Below are 15,380 nucleotides of genomic sequence, written 5' to 3'. Positions count from 1 at the left end.
ATAAACATAAAACTTTTAAGATTTAGGTCAATATCTTAGAAGTTGGTAGTGCTGTAACACGTATCATAAAAGATAAGAATTAATGAGAGATGGGCCCATGCATGTGTCAAACCTGCGACCTTCGCGTTATTAGCACGACGCTCTAACCACCTGAGCTAATAGGCCAACGATTTATGTACATTCCAAATCCGTAGCTCCTAGTCCAGTCAATCGAGTTTAAGTGAGATACTTTTAGGCATAATAAGCATAAAACTTTTAAGATTTATGTCAATATCTTAGAAGTTTGTAGTCCTGTAACACGTATCATAAAAGATAAGAATTAATGAGAGATTGGCCCATGCAAGTGTCAAACCTGCAACCTTCGCGTTATTAGCACGACATCTAACCAACTGAGCTAATAGGCCAACAATTTTATGCCCATTCCAGATCCCTAGCTCCTATTCCAGTCAATAGAGATTAAGTGACATACTTTTAGGCATAATAAACATAAAACTTTTAAGATTTAGGTCAATATCTTAGAAGTTTGTAGTGCTGTAACACGTATCATAAAAGATAAGAATTAATGAGAGATTGGCCCATAAAGGTGTCGAACCTGCGACCTTCGCGTTATTAGCACGACATCTAACCAACTGAGCTAATAGGCCAACAATTTTATGCCCATTCCAGATCCCAAGCTCCTATTCCAGTCAATAGAGATTAAGTGACATACTTTTAGGCATAATAAACATAAAACTTTTAAGATTTAGGTCAATATCTTAGAAGTTTGTAGTGCTGTAACACGTATCATAAAAGATAAGAATTAATGAGAGATTGGCCCATGCAAGTGTCGAACCTGCGACCTTCGCGTTATTAGCACGACGCTCTAACCAACTGAGCTAATAAGCCAACGATTTCATGCCCATTCCAGATCCCTAGCTCTTATTCCAGTCAATCGAGTTTAAGTGACATACTTTTAGGCATAATAAACATAAAACTTTTAAGATTTAGGTCAATAACTTAGAAGTTTGTAGTGCTGTAACACGTATAATAAAAGATAAGAATTAATGAGAGTGCAGAAGTAGAACCTGCGACCTAGCGTTAATAGCACGACGATCTAACCAATTGAGCTAATAGGCCAACGATTTTATGCCCATTCCAGATCCCTAGCTCCTAGTCTAGTCAATCGAGTTTAAGTGGCGTACTTTAAGTCATAATAAACATAAAACTTTTAAATTTTAGGTCAATATCTTCGGAGTTCGTAGTGTTGTAACACGTATCATAAAAGATAAGAATTAATGAGAGATTGGCCCATGCAGGTGTCGAACCTGCGACCTTCGCATTATTAGCACGACGCTCTAACCAACTGAGCTAATAGGCCAACAATTTTATGCCCATCCTAGATCCCTAGCTTCTAGTCGAGTCAATCGAGTTTAAAAACATAAAATTTTTAAGATTTAGGTCAATATCTTAGAAATTGGTAGTGTTGTAACACGTATCATAAAAGATAAGAATTAATGAGAGATAGGCCCATGCAAGTGTCGAACCTGAGACCTTCGCGTTATTAGCACGACATCTAACCAACTGAGCTAATAGGCCAACAATTTTATGCCCATTCCAGATCCCTAGCTCCTATTCCAGTCAATCGAGTTTAAGTGACATACTTTTAGGCATAATAAACATAAAACTTTTAAGATTTAGGTAAATATCTTAGAAGTTTGTAGTGCCGTAACACGTATCATAAAAGATAAGAATTAATGAGAGATTGGCCCATGCAGGTGTCGAACTTGCGACCTTCGCGTTATTTGCACGAGACTCTCACCAACTGAGCTAATAGGCCAACGATTTTATGCCCATTCCAGATCCCTAGCTCCTAGTCTAGTCAATCGAGTTTAAGTGACATACTTTTAGGCATAATAAACATAAAACTTTTAAGATTTATGTCAATATCTTAGAAGTTTGTAGTGCTGGTCAAGTCAATCGAGTTTAAATGTACTTTTAGACATAATAAGCATAAAACTTTTAAGATTTTGGTCAATATCTTAGAAGTTTGTAGTGTTGTAACACGTATCATAAAAGATAAGAATTAATGAGACATTGGCCCGTGTAGGTGTCGAACCTGCGACCTTCGCATTATTAGCACGACGCTCTAACCAACTGAGCTAATAGGCCAACGATTTTATGCCCATCCCAGATCCCTTGCTCCTAGTCCAGTCAATCGAGTTTAAGTGACATACTTTTAGGCATAATAAGCATAAAACTTTTAAGATTTATGTCAATATCTTAGAAGTTTGTAGTCCTAGTCAAGTCAATCGAGTTTAAATGTACTTTTAGACATAATAAGCATAAAACTTTTAAGATTTTGGTCAATATCTTAGAAGTTTGTAGTGTTGTAACACGTATCATAAAAGATAAGAATTAATGAGACATTGGCCCGTGTAGGTGTCGAACCTGCGACCTTCGCATTATTAGCACGACGCTCTAACCAACTGAGCTAATAGGCCAACGATTTTATGCCCATCCCAGATCCCTTGCTCCTAGTCCAGTCAATCGAGTTTAAGTGACATACTTTTAGGCATAATAAGTATAAAACTTTTAAGATTTAGGTCAATATCTTAGAAATTCGTTGTGTTGTAACACGTATCATAAAAGATAAGAATTAATGAGAGATTGGCCCATGCTGGTGTCGAATCTGCAACCTTCGCGTTATTAGCACGACGCTCTAACCAACTGAGCTAATAGGCCAACGATTTTATGCCCATTCCGCATAATAAACATAAAACTTTTAAGATTTAGGTCAATATCTTAGAAATTCGTAGTGCTGTAACACGTATCATAAAAGATAAGAATTAATGAGAGATTGTCCCATGGAGGTGTCGAACCTGCGACCTTTGCGTGACGTTCTAACCAACTAAGCTAATAGGCCAACAATTTCATGCCCATTCTAGATCCCTAGCTTCTAGTCCAGTCAATCGAGTTTAAGTGACATACTTTTAGGCATAATAAACACAAAACTTTTAAATTTTAGGTCAATATCTTAGAAATTCGTAGTGCTATATCACGTATCGTAAAAGATAAGGATTAATGAGAGATTGCCCCATGCAGGTGACGAACCTGCGACATTCGCGTTATTAGCACGACGCTCTAACCAACTGAGCTAATAGGCCAACGATTTTATGCCCATTACAGATCCCTAGCTCCTAGTCCAGTCAATCGAGTTTAAGTATACTTTTAGACATAATAAGCATAAAACTTTTAAGATTTAGGTCAATATCTTAGAAATTCGTAGTGCTGTAACACGTATCATAAATGATAAGAATTAATGAGAGAGTTGTCACAATTTAGTGCAACTTATTTTAGTTTGAATTAGTTATGAAATATATGATATTGGTAATCTTCCAGAATATATTAGTTAGGAAATATATCTTAGATATCGTAATCAGTTGAATTTGAATAGTAGTATATTTTATTTTATTATCAGGATTTAGTTAGTTTATATTTTCTTGGTAGATATTATTTAGTATCTTGTATCCTATTTAAAGGTCGTGAATATCAATGAAGATTGAACATTTGATCCCAATTCTTTTTCTCATTCTTAAATCTGTATTCTTTCGTTGAGTAATAATATTTTCATATCTATGCACACTTTTGAGTGGTAGATATTGCGTCAGTTGGTATCAGAGCCAAGTTGGTACGGTTTGATATTATTACTCAACGAGATGAATAGTGGGAGTGCTTCTATGGGTGTAGCTATGGAAAAGCTGGTTGGCAATAACTATAGTTATTGGAAGTTATGCATGGAAGCTTATCTACAAGGGCAAGATTTGTGGGATTTAATTGAAGGTGATGACACAGAAATTCCAGCCGATACTCCACAGAATGCAAAATTACGCCAACAATGGAAGATCAAATGCGGAAAAGCCTTGTTTACCTTGCGGACTTTGATTAGCAAGGAGTATATTGATCATGTTCGTGATTTAAAGTCACCAAAGCAAGTATGGGATACACTTCAAAAGTTGTTCACTAAGAAAAATACCGCTCGACTGCAATTTCTAGAGAATGAACTAGCTATGGTAACTCAAGGTAATTTTTCGGTTGAAGAATATTTTTTGAAAGTGAAAAATCTGTGTTCTGAAATTTCAGAATTAGATGCTGAGGAGCCAGTGAGTGAGGCTCGATTACGGCGTTATCTTATTCGTGGATTACGAAAAGAGTTTATGCCATTTGTTTCCTCAATACAAGGGTGGGCAAATCAGCCTACAGTTATTGAACTGGAGAATCTTCTTTCCAATCAGGAAGCATTGATTAAGCAAATGACTAGCAGCAACGAATTTTCCCCAAAGTTAGAAGGTGTGTTGTATGTCAAAGATCAAAGGAGACAGAATTTTCATTCAAAGCCTTCATCTAGCAATGGGAATCAATTAAGAAGTGAGGAGTGGTCAAAGAAGCCATTTAAAGCTTGTTACAGGTGTGGAAAACCAGGTCACTTTAAACGAGATTGTCAGGCGAAAGTGGTGTGTGATCATTGCGGAAAGCCAGGCCATATTAAACCAAATTGCCGAGTCAAGATGCAGGAATCAGAAGCAAATGCGGTACATGAAAATAAAAGTTCTCCAGATCCAATTTGGGAATATTGCTTAACCACTGAGGTTCTTGACCAACCAACAAACGTGACTTCAGCCGTATATCAAGATGATGTCTCTACAGGTGATCAAAATTCTAATTCTAATTCCACTACTTACGCTTCTGAGTTTGATTCTCTCCAAATTTCGCATCTAGACTCTCTCTTTTTCTCCGATTTCAATTCTATTGCCCCTGATGACTCTTCTGTTTACTCCACGGCCTTGGATTTGAGATTCGACGAAAATGAAGTTGTCGAGCTAACGTTTGACGATCTTGACGGTCTTTACCTCCCCTCTGAGGCTGACGATTTTCTCATCTTGGAGAATTTAGATCAAACTACCAATTTGCAGGATTCGGCTACTGATGCTCCGCCCCAGTCTGACCCAGAAATAGCTGCACTGCTTGATGATGATGATTTATCACGATTTGGTTCTGATGTTGAGGACTTGGAGGAGGATTTCGTAGTTCAGGTAAATTTATGTGAAGAAGGGGAGGATGGTTCAATGGATAATAAGTTTAGTGTGGCTAAGGATTCTGAGAAGGCGACAAGAAGCCAGAATATTATTAATAACAAATCTTTTGGCGATGACATTTTTGAGGATGCAGATGTTGACCATGTGGAGGATGATGTTGATAAGCCACGAACTCGACAGCTTTTGGATGATCGATTTGATACCCTCTTAAGTCAGGACTATGCATCTAGTGACAATAGTGACAGTGCTTGTGATGAGCATGATGGTTGGGTAGCTGAAGAAGATGAGTCCCTTGCTCAAAAGGGCAAGCATGCCCTTGATGATCATAGTAAGGATGACTTGGACCTTGACCAAGGATATAAAGCTTGCTGCGATGCGATGTGGAACTTATTAAGAAGGAAATCATTGAAGATGTGTCAGAATCGATGTGGAACTTATTAAGAAGGAAATCATTGAACATGATGTGTCAGAATCTTATTCAGGTGGTGGCTGGCGTGCCTAAGAAGTACATAGGCAAGCCTAAATGGAAGTTAAGAATTAATGAAAGATTGGCCCACGCAGGTGTCGAACCTACGACCTTCGCGTTAATAGCACGACGCTCTAACCAACTGAGCTAATAGGCCAACGATTTTATACCCATTCCAGATCCCTAACTCCTAGTCCAGTCAATCGAGTTTAAGTGACATACTTTTAGGCATAATAAACACAAAACTTTTAAATTTTAGGTCATTATCTATGAAGAGATTGGATTGGGCCATGCAGATGTCGAACCTGCGACCTTCGCATTATTAGCACGACTCTCTAACCAACTAAGCAAATAGGTATAACTTCTAATTTAATCAATCGAGATTAAGTGACATATTTTTAAGCACTAAATTTTCGTAACACGTATCATAAAAAAAAAAAGAATTAATGGGAGATTGGCCCATGCCGGTGTCGAACCTGCGATCTTCGCGTTATTAGCACGACGCTCTAACCAACTAAGCTAATAGGCCAACAATTTTATGCCCATTCCAGATCCCTAACTCCTAGTCTAGTCAATCGAGTTTACTTTTAGGCATAATAAACATAAAACTTTTAAGATTTAGGTCATTATCTTAGAAGTTCCTAGTGCTGTAACACGTATCATAAAAGATAAAAATTAATGAGAGATCCGCCCATGCAGGTGTCGAACTTGCATCCTTCGCGTTATTAGCAACACGCTCTAACCAACTGAGCTAATAGGCCAATGATTTTATGCCCATTCCAGATCCATAGCTCCTAGTCTAGTCAATCGAGTTTAAGTGACAAACTTTTAGGCATAATAAACATAAAACTTTTAAGATTTAGGTTAATATCTTAGAAGTTCGTAGTACTGTAACACGTATCATAAAAGATAAGAATTAATGAGAGATTGGCCCATGCAGGGGTCGTATCTGCAACCTTCGTGTTATTAGCACGACGCTCTAACCAACTGAGCTAATAGGTCAACGATTTTATGCCCATTTCAGATCCCTAGCTCCTAGTCCTACGAATTGAGTTTAAGTGACGTACTTCTAGGCATAATAAACATAAAACTTTTAAGATTTAGGTCAATATCTTAGAATTTCGTAGTGCTGTAACACGTATCATAAAAGATAACAATTATCGAACCTGCGACCTTCGCGTTATTAGCACGACGCTCTAACCAACTGAGCTAATAGGCCAACGATTTTATGCCCATTCCAGATCCCTAACTCCTAGTCCAGTCAATCGAGTTTAAGTGACATACTTTTATGCACAATAAACATAAAACTTTTAAAATTTAAGTCAATATCTTAGAAGTTTGTAGTGCTGTATCACGTATCATAAAAGATAAGAATTAATGAGAGATTGGGCCATGCAGGTGTCGGACCTATGACCTTCGCGTTATTAGCACGACGCTCAAACCAACTGAGCTAATAGGCAAACGATTTTATGCCCATTCCAGATCCGTAGCTCCTTGTCCAATTAATCGAGTTTAAGTGACATACTTTTAGGCATAATAAACATAAAACTTTTAAATTTTAGGTCATTATCTTCGAAATTCGTAGTGATGTAACACGTATCATAAAAGATATGAATTAATGAGATATTGGCCCATGAAGGTGTCGAACCTACAACTTTCGCGTTATAAGCACGACGCTCTAACAAACTGAGCTAATAGGTCAACGATTTTTTGCCCATTCCAAATCCCTAGCTCCTAGTCCAGTCATTCGAGTTTAAGTGACATACTTTTAGACATAATAAACATAAAACTTTTAAGATTTAGGTCAATATCTTAGAAGTTCGTAGTGCTGTAACACATATCATAAAAGATAAGAATTAATGAGAGGTAGGCCCATGAAGGTGTCAAATCTGCAACCTTCGCGTTATTAGCACGACGCTCTAACCAACTGAGCTAATAGGCCAACGATTTTATGCCCATTCCAGATCCCTAGCTCCTAGTCCTGCCAATCGAGTTCAAGTGACATACATTTAGACATAATAAGCATAAAACTTTTAAGATTTAGGTCAATATCTTAGAAATTCGTAGTGCTGTAACTCGTATCATAAAAGATAAGAATTATCGAACCTGCGACCTTCGAGTTATTAGCATCACGCACTAACCGACTGAGCTAATAGGCCAACGATTATATACCCATTCCAGATCCGTAGCTCCTTGTCCAGTCAATCGAGTTTAAGTGATATACTTTTAGGCATAATAAACATAAAACTTTTAAATTTTAGGTCAATATCTTCGGAGTGCTGTAACACGTATCATAAAAGTTAAGAATTAATGAGAGATTGGCCCATGCAGGTGTCGAATCTGCAACCTTCGCGTTATTAGCATGACGCTCTAACCAACTTAGCTAAAAGGCCAACAATTTTATGCCCATTCCAGATCCCTAGCTCCTAGTCCAGTCAATCGAGTTTAAGTGACATACTTTTAGGCATTTAGGCATAATAAGAATAAAACTTTTAAGATTTAGGTCAATATCTTACAAATTCGTTGTGATGTTACACGTATCATAAAAGATAAGAATTAATGAGAGAGTGGCCAATGTAGGTGTCGAACCTGCAACCTTCGCATTATTAGCATGACGTTCTAACAAACTGAGCTAATAGGCCAACGATTTTATGCCCATTCCAGATCTTTAGCTTCTAGTCCAGTCAATCGAGTTTAACTGACATACTTTTAGGCATAATAAGTATAAAACTTTTAAGATTTAGGTCAATATCTTAGAAATTCGTTGTGCTGTAACACGTATCATAAAAGATAAGAATTAATGAGAGCGTTATTAGCACGACGCTCTAACCAACTGAGCTAATAGGCCAACGATTTTATGCCCATTCCAGATCCCTAGCTCCTAGTCCAGTCAATCGAGTTTAAGTGACGTACTTTTAGGCATAATAAGCATAAAACTTTTAAGATTTATGTCAATATCTTAGAAGTTTGTAGTCCTGTAACACGTATCATTAAAGAAAAGAATTAATGAGAGATTGGCCCATGCAGGTGTCGAACCTGCGACCTTCGCGTTATTAGCACGACGCTCTAACCAACTGAGCTAATAGGCCAACGATTTTATGCCCATTCCAGATCCCTAGCTCCTAGTCCAGTCAATCGAGTTTAAGTGACGTACTTTTAGGCATAATAAGCATAAAACTTTTACGATTTAGGTCAATATCTTAGAAATTCGTAGTGCTGTAACACGTATCATAAAAGATAAGAATTAATGAGAGATTGGCCCATGCAGGTGTCGAACCTGCGACCTTCGCGTTATTAGCACGACGCTCTAACCAACTGAGCTAATAGGCCAACGATTTTATGCCCATTTCAGATCCCTAGCTCCTAGTCCAGTCAATCGAGTTTAAGTGACGTACTTTTAGACATAATAAGCATAAAACTTTTACGATTTAGGTCAATATCTTAGAAATTCGTAGTGCTGTAACACGTATCATAAAAGATAAGAATTAATGAGAGATTGGCCCATGCAGGTGTCGAACCTGCGACCTTCGCGTTATTAGCACGACGCTCTAACCAACTGAGCTAATAGGCCAACGATTTTATGCCCATTTCAGATCCCTAGCTCCTAGTCCAGTCAATCGAGTTTAAGTGACGTACTTTTAGACATAATAAGCATAAAACTTTTACGATTTAGGTCAATATCTTAGAAATTCGTAGTGCTGTAACACGTATCATAAAAGATAAGAATTAATGAGAGATTGGCGCATGCAGGTGTCGAACCTGCGACCTTCGCGTTATTAGCACGACGCTCTAACCAACTGAGCTAATAGGCCAACGATTTTATGCCCATTTCAGATCCCTAGCTCCTAGTGCAGTCAATCGAGTTTAAGTGACGTACTTTTAGACATAATAAGCATAAAACTTTTACGATTTAGGTCAATATCTTAGAAATTCGTAGTGCTGTAACACGTATCACATAAAAGATAAGAATAAGTGAGAGATTGGCCCATGCAGGTGTCGAACCTGCGACTTTCGCGTTATTAGCACGACGCAACATCTACCAACCCGAGGACAGGACCCCTCGTCATGGTTGTTTTCAGATTTTCAAAGGCCATTTGACAATCATTCGACCACGACCAAGGGTGGTCTTTCTTCAACAGCTCTGTCAATGGGGCGGCTCGTCGTGAAAACCCTTCGACGAACCGCCTATAGTAGTTGGCTAGTCCTAAGAAGAACCGCAACTCAGATACGGAAGTAGGAACCTTCCATTCTTGGATAGCTTTTATCTTGTCGCTATCCATACTAATTTGTCCACATCTGACGACATGTCCAAGGAAGTTGATGCATGTTTGTGCGAATGCACATTTCTTCTTCTTCACATACAGTTGGTTCTACCGGAGCTTGTCAAACACTAGCTTCAAGTGCACTTTGTGTTCCTCGAGGGTTGTGCTGTAAACAACGATGTCGTCGAGGTACACTATGACGAACTGATTCAGGTATTCGTAGAAAACCTGGTTCATCAACATGTAGAACGTAGCTGGGGCGTTTGTAAAGCCAAAGGGCATTACTAGGAATTCAAAGGCCCCATATCTTGTTACGCAGGTCGTCTTCGGTTCGTCTCCTTCGGCAATACGTACTTGATAATATCCTGATCGTAAGTCCAACTTCGTGAAGTACTTGGCCCCGTGAAGTTGGTCAAACAAGTCGGATATTATTGGCAGAGGATATTTGTTGCGTACCGTCACCTTGTTTAAGGCTCTATAGTCTATGCACAGACGCAACGTCCCATCCTTCTTCTTCTGGAACAGTACGGGGGCTCCATAAGGTGCCTTTGCCGGGCGAATGAATCCCGCCTTCAGCAACTAGTCCAATTGTTTTCTCAATTCGGCTAGCTCAGGCGGAGCCATCCGGTATGCGTTCTTCGCTGGCGGCTTAACCCCGGGGAGGAGTTCGATTTCATGGTCAATGCCTCGACGAGGTGGTAGTGTTTGGGGTAGACTCTCTGGCATTATGTCGGTATAGCTGTCTAGTACTTCCTTGATTTCCTCTGGGACAGTCTCTTCAGTGGTTGCTTCTTCTATCAGTGGTATGGCCATGAATGTAGGTTCCTCTCATGCGAGTCCCCTTTTCAGCTGTATGGCCGAGATCATTCAAAGATTACCTGGTTGCTTGATACTTGCTGGTATTACTGTGGGGTTGCGGTCAATGATCACCAAGCATTTTGCCAATGGCATTGGGATGACCTTGTGTTCTAGGAGGAACTCCATCCCAAGTACCACGTCGAAGTCGTCCATGCGAACCACGACAAGGTCTAGCTCTCCAGTCCAATCCCCTATTTTGAAGGGGACTCCTTTGGAAACTCCCACAATAGGCAAGGCCTCGGAGTTGACAGCTTTCATTTTCCCCGGGTCTTTTCCTATGGTGAGTCCCAATCTTCTGGCTTCTTGATCAGCAATGAAGTTGTGGGTTGCTCCAGAGTCTATCAGAGTGCTCTTGCTCGGTCGAGAGTTTATTGTGGCATCTACGAACATGAGCCCTTTCTCTATTATCTTCTTCGGTTCGACTTTCCGTTGGAGGGCTGACAGGAATTTGAGTGCGCCCATTCGGGGGTTGTCGTGATCTTCCTTCTTGTCTAGCAAAGTCTCGACCCTTGCCTTATTGCTCTCTTAAATGAACACTTGGAGTGCAGTGAGAGAGGCTCGATGAGGATAGTAGGATACCTTGTGGGGGCCTTTACACAGTATGCAATGCAAAGGCGTCGTCGGGTGGTTCTTTTGATGGTAAGGCCCTCGAGATGTCCCCGCTTGATTGTTCTAAGGAGGTCTATCCGTCCATCCGCTCGGTCTGTTGGGGCTTCCATTTCGATGGCCTGGTGGTCTGTATGGTTTGCCCCCATTGTTTGGGGCTGGTGTCGCTCTTCTTTGGGATCCTGCTTCGTTCCCACAGTCTACGAGTCTCTCGGCACAGGCCATTGCGGCAGCTAGGGTTTGGACCCTGTTCTCATGTATCTTTGTTTTGGCCCATGGCTGTAGACCATTTATAAAGAAGAACACCTTGTCCTTCTCTGCTGTGCCCCTGATATCCAGCATCAGGGTTGAGAACTGTCTGACGTAGTCCCGTATGTTTCCAGTGTGTTTCAGGGCTACTATTTTCTCCATTGCTATATGCCCTACGTTTTCGGGGAGGAATTGTTCCCTCAACTCTCTCTTGAGGTCCTCCCATGAGTCGATGGTGCACAATCCATCCTCGATGTCTTGCACCTTCGTACGCCACCACAGTTTGGCGTCGTCTACGAGATACATCGCAGCTACAGTCACCTTCTTGTCGTCGGTACAAGCCGTTGTGGCTTTGAAGTACTGTTCGACGTCAAAGATGAAGTTCTCCAACTCTTTGGCGTCCCGATTCCCTTTGAAGGCTCTAGGGTCTGGGAACCTTAGTTTGTTGGATCCTGCATTAGTTTGTCCAGCCGTGACACCTTCCACGGCTTTCATGGTAACTTCAATTCGAGTGCTCATGGCGGCCATCCTTTCTTGGAGGTCGTCGACTGTTGATCTGAATTCATCAGCCAATCCATTGAACAAACTCATCATTGTGTTTTGTAGTACGTCGAACTCTTCGCCACGTCCCTCTTTGTGTGCGACAGAGCTATCCGGACTATCAGACGGTTTTGGGCTGCTCGTAGGAGCAACTCTTTCTTCGAGCGAGGTCACTCGAAACAACAGTTCTGCGATTGGCAACCCGTCTAGGCGGTTGCCCATTGCGTCGACTTGGACGACTTTCTCACTCAGTTCGGTCACCCGTGTTTCCAGGAAACGGAGGGTGTCAGGGACTTCTTTGAGGAACAGCATTTCCTCCTCTATTAGCGTAAGCCGATCGGCTTGTGCTTTGGGTGTCGACTTTGTCGTCGACATGATCTCGGTCTGTATGACGTTACGGAGCTAACAAAGCTCTGATACCACTTGACACAATCGCACTTTCGAAGGCAGCGGACTAGCGATTGTGCGGCACTCACTTTCCAGCGACAAGTGAGTTAAGCCAATTTGTTCTTGCGTCGCCTACGGCCAAGCGACGTACGGTCGAGCCTCTAGCCTCGATTTTAAAAGAAGGTTTTAGAAAACGAGGAGAGAGAGAGATTTTAGAAAGAGAGATTTTAGAAAGAGACGTTATATAAGCAAGCAAGAGAAAGATAACAACGGCTTAGCATATATAACCTTGGGTAGGGAGAAGTTGACAACTAGTCATATCCCCCTATAGTAGATTCTGGGCCATTTTAGTTCTGGCAGGCCTAGACATGATATTTTTTAGGCGTCATACGCCCTAGAATTACAAAAGGAAAAACACTAGAATGAAAAGACACGACAAGGGTTTGGCTTGTCATGGGCATGCGGCCATGGAAAACAGGCCCTGGACGAGCATGACCGTGACAATTAGCACGACGCTCTAACCAACTGAGCTAATAGGCCAACGATTTTATGCCCATTGCAGATCCCTCGCTCCTAGTCCAGTCAATCGAGTTTAAGTGAAGTACTTTTAGACATAATAAGCATAAAACTTTTAAGATTTAGGTTAATATCTTAATAGTTCGTAGTGCTGTAACACGTATCCTAAAAGATAAAAATTATCGAACCTGCGATTTTCGCGTTATTAGCACGACGCTCTAACCAAGTCAATATCTTAGAAGTTTGTAGTGCTGTAAAACGTATCATAATAGATAAGAATTAATGAGAGATTGGCCCAACAGGTGTCGAACCTACGACCTTCGCATTATTAGCGGGACGCTCTAACCAAATTAGCTAATAGGCCAACGGTTTTATGCCCATTCCAGATCCCTAACTCCTAGTCCAGTCAATCGAGTTTAAGTGACATACTTTTATGCACAATAAACATAAAACTTTTAAAACTTAAGTCAATATCTTAGAAGTTTGTAGTGCTGTAACACGTATCATAAAAGATAAGAATTAATGAGAGATTGGCCCATGCAGGTGTGGAACCTGCGACCTTCATAAAAGATAAGATTTAATGAGAGATTGGCCCATGCAGGTGTCAAACCTACGACTTTCGCGTTATTAGCACGACGCTCTAAACAACTGAGCTAATAGTCCAACAATTTTATGCCCATTCGAGATCCATAGCTCCTAATCCAGTCAATCGAGTTTAAGTGACATACTTTTAGGCATAATAAACATAAAACTTTTAAATTTTAGGTCATTATCTTAGAAGTTCGTAGTGCTGTAACACGTATCATAAAAGATAAGAATAAATGAGATATTGGCCCCTACAGGTGTCGGACCTACGACCTTCGCGTTATTAGCACGACACTCTAACCAACTTAGCTAATAGGCAAACGATTTTATGCCCATTCCAGATCCGTAGCTCCATGTCCAGTCAATCGAGTTTAAGTGACATACTTTTAGGCATAATAAACATAAAACTTTTAAATTTTAGGTCATTATCTTAGAAATTCGTAGTGATGTAACACGTATCATAAAAGATATGAATTAATGAGATATTGGCCCATGAAGGTGTCGAACCTGCGACTTTCACGTTATCAGCACGACGCTCTAACAAACTGAGCTAATAGGTCAACGATTTTATGCCCATTCCAAATCTCTAGCTCCTAGTCCAGTCATTCGAGTTGCATAATAAACATAAAACTTTTAAATTTTAGGTCATTATCTTAGAAATTCGTAGTGATGTAACACGTATCATAAAAGATATGAATTAATGAGATATTGGCCCATGAAGGTGTCGAACCTGCGACTTTCACGTTATCAGCACGACGCTCTAACAAACTGAGCTAATAGGTCAACGATTTTATGCCCATTCCAAATCTCTAGCTCCTAGTCCAGTCATTCGAGTTTAAGTGACATACTTTTAGACATAATAAACATAAAACTTTTAAGATTTAGGTCAATATCTTAGAAGTTCGTAGTGCTGTAACACATATCATAAAAGATAAGAATTAATGAGAGGTATCAAATCTGCAACCTTCGCGTTATTAGCACGACGCTCTAACCAACTGTGCTAATAGGCCAGAGGTATCAAATCTGCAACCTTCGCGTTATTAGCACGACGCTCTAACCAACGATTTTATGCCCGTTCCAGATCCCTAGCTCCTAGTCCAGTCAATCGAGTTTAAGTGACGTACTTTTAGACACGTATCATAAAAGATAAGAATTAATGAGTGATTGGCCCATGCAGGTGTCGAACCTGCGACCTTCGCGTTATTAGCACGACGCTGTAACCAACTGAGCTAATAGGCCAACGATTTTACACCAATTTCAGATCCCTAGCTCCAGTCCAGTCAATCGAGTTTAAGTGACATACTTTTAGGCATAATAAACATAAAACTTTTAAGATTTATGTCAATATCTTAGAAGTTCGTAGTTATCATAAAAGATAAAAATTAATGAGGGATTGGCCCATGCATGTGTTGAACCTGCAACTTTCTTGTTATCAACACAACGCTCTAACCAACTAACCTCATAAGCCATAACTTTTAATTTAGTCAATCGAGTTTAAGTGACATACTTTTAAGCACAATAAACATAAATCTTTTAAACTTTTCATTATCTTAGAAGTTCTTAGTGCTGTAACACGTATCGTAAAAGATAAGAATTAATGAGAGATTGGCAAATGCAGGTGTCGAACTAGCGACCTTCGCATTATTAGCATGATGCTCTAACCAAATGAGCTAATAGAACAACGATTTTATGCCCATTCCAGATCCCTAAATCCTAGTCCAGTCAATCGAGTTTAAGTGACGTACTTTTTGACATAATAAACATAAAACTTTTAAGATTTAGGTCAATATCTTTGAAGTTCGTAGTGCTGTAACACGTATCATAAAAGATAAGAATTAA

At 40.0% G+C, this 15,380-nt stretch overlaps 1 protein-coding gene and 9 non-coding genes across 10 annotated transcripts; all 10 read right to left on the bottom strand.

Annotated features, from left to right (window-relative positions):
* Positions 1-811: 811 nt before the first annotated feature.
* On the bottom strand, positions 812-885 carry TRNAI-AAU. Its single transcript has one exon. It is a non-coding gene; the product is annotated as a tRNA-Ile (tRNA).
* A 398-nt stretch (positions 886-1,283) lies between these two features.
* On the bottom strand, positions 1,284-1,357 carry TRNAI-AAU. Its single transcript has one exon. It is a non-coding gene; the product is annotated as a tRNA-Ile (tRNA).
* Positions 1,358-5,621: 4,264 nt separating this feature from the next.
* TRNAN-AUU lies at positions 5,622-5,695 on the bottom strand. The gene has a single exon. It is a non-coding gene; the product is annotated as a tRNA-Asn (tRNA).
* A 298-nt stretch (positions 5,696-5,993) lies between these two features.
* TRNAI-AAU lies at positions 5,994-6,067 on the bottom strand. The gene has a single exon. It is a non-coding gene; the product is annotated as a tRNA-Ile (tRNA).
* Positions 6,068-8,553: 2,486 nt separating this feature from the next.
* On the bottom strand, positions 8,554-8,627 carry TRNAI-AAU. The gene has a single exon. It is a non-coding gene; the product is annotated as a tRNA-Ile (tRNA).
* Positions 8,628-8,794: 167 nt separating this feature from the next.
* Positions 8,795-8,868, bottom strand: TRNAI-AAU. The gene has a single exon. It is a non-coding gene; the product is annotated as a tRNA-Ile (tRNA).
* A 167-nt stretch (positions 8,869-9,035) lies between these two features.
* Positions 9,036-9,109, bottom strand: TRNAI-AAU. The gene has a single exon. It is a non-coding gene; the product is annotated as a tRNA-Ile (tRNA).
* Positions 9,110-9,276: 167 nt separating this feature from the next.
* Positions 9,277-9,350, bottom strand: TRNAI-AAU. Its single transcript has one exon. It is a non-coding gene; the product is annotated as a tRNA-Ile (tRNA).
* Positions 9,351-10,379: 1,029 nt separating this feature from the next.
* Positions 10,380-11,120, bottom strand: LOC111789851. Its single transcript, XM_023670558.1, has 2 exons — positions 10,679-11,120; positions 10,380-10,594 (listed from the first exon to the last, which is right to left on the bottom strand). The coding sequence occupies exons 1-2, from the start codon at positions 11,118-11,120 to the stop codon at positions 10,380-10,382; spliced, it is 657 nt and encodes a 218-aa protein (XP_023526326.1).
* A 3,586-nt stretch (positions 11,121-14,706) lies between these two features.
* Positions 14,707-14,780, bottom strand: TRNAI-AAU. The gene has a single exon. It is a non-coding gene; the product is annotated as a tRNA-Ile (tRNA).
* Between the last annotated feature and the right edge of the window lie 600 nt (positions 14,781-15,380).

This window comes from Cucurbita pepo, chromosome LG03 (assembly GCF_002806865.2).
Source record: "Cucurbita pepo subsp. pepo cultivar mu-cu-16 chromosome LG03, ASM280686v2, whole genome shotgun sequence".
Lineage (NCBI taxonomy): Eukaryota > Viridiplantae > Streptophyta > Magnoliopsida > Cucurbitales > Cucurbitaceae > Cucurbita > Cucurbita pepo.
This window is presented reverse-complemented; position numbering and strand designations above follow the sequence as displayed.

What these genes read in the sequence shown, in the direction of transcription:
- LOC111789851 (XM_023670558.1), bottom strand. Translation starts at nt 11,120, where the DNA reads ATGGGCGCACTCAAATTCCTGTCAGCCCTCCAACGGAAAGTCGAACCG. An exon ending in AGCAAGTATCAAGCAACCAG is followed by an intron (nt 10,595 to 10,678) that starts GTAATCTTTGAA and finishes TACCACTGATAG; the next exon opens with AAGAAGCAACCACTGAAGAG.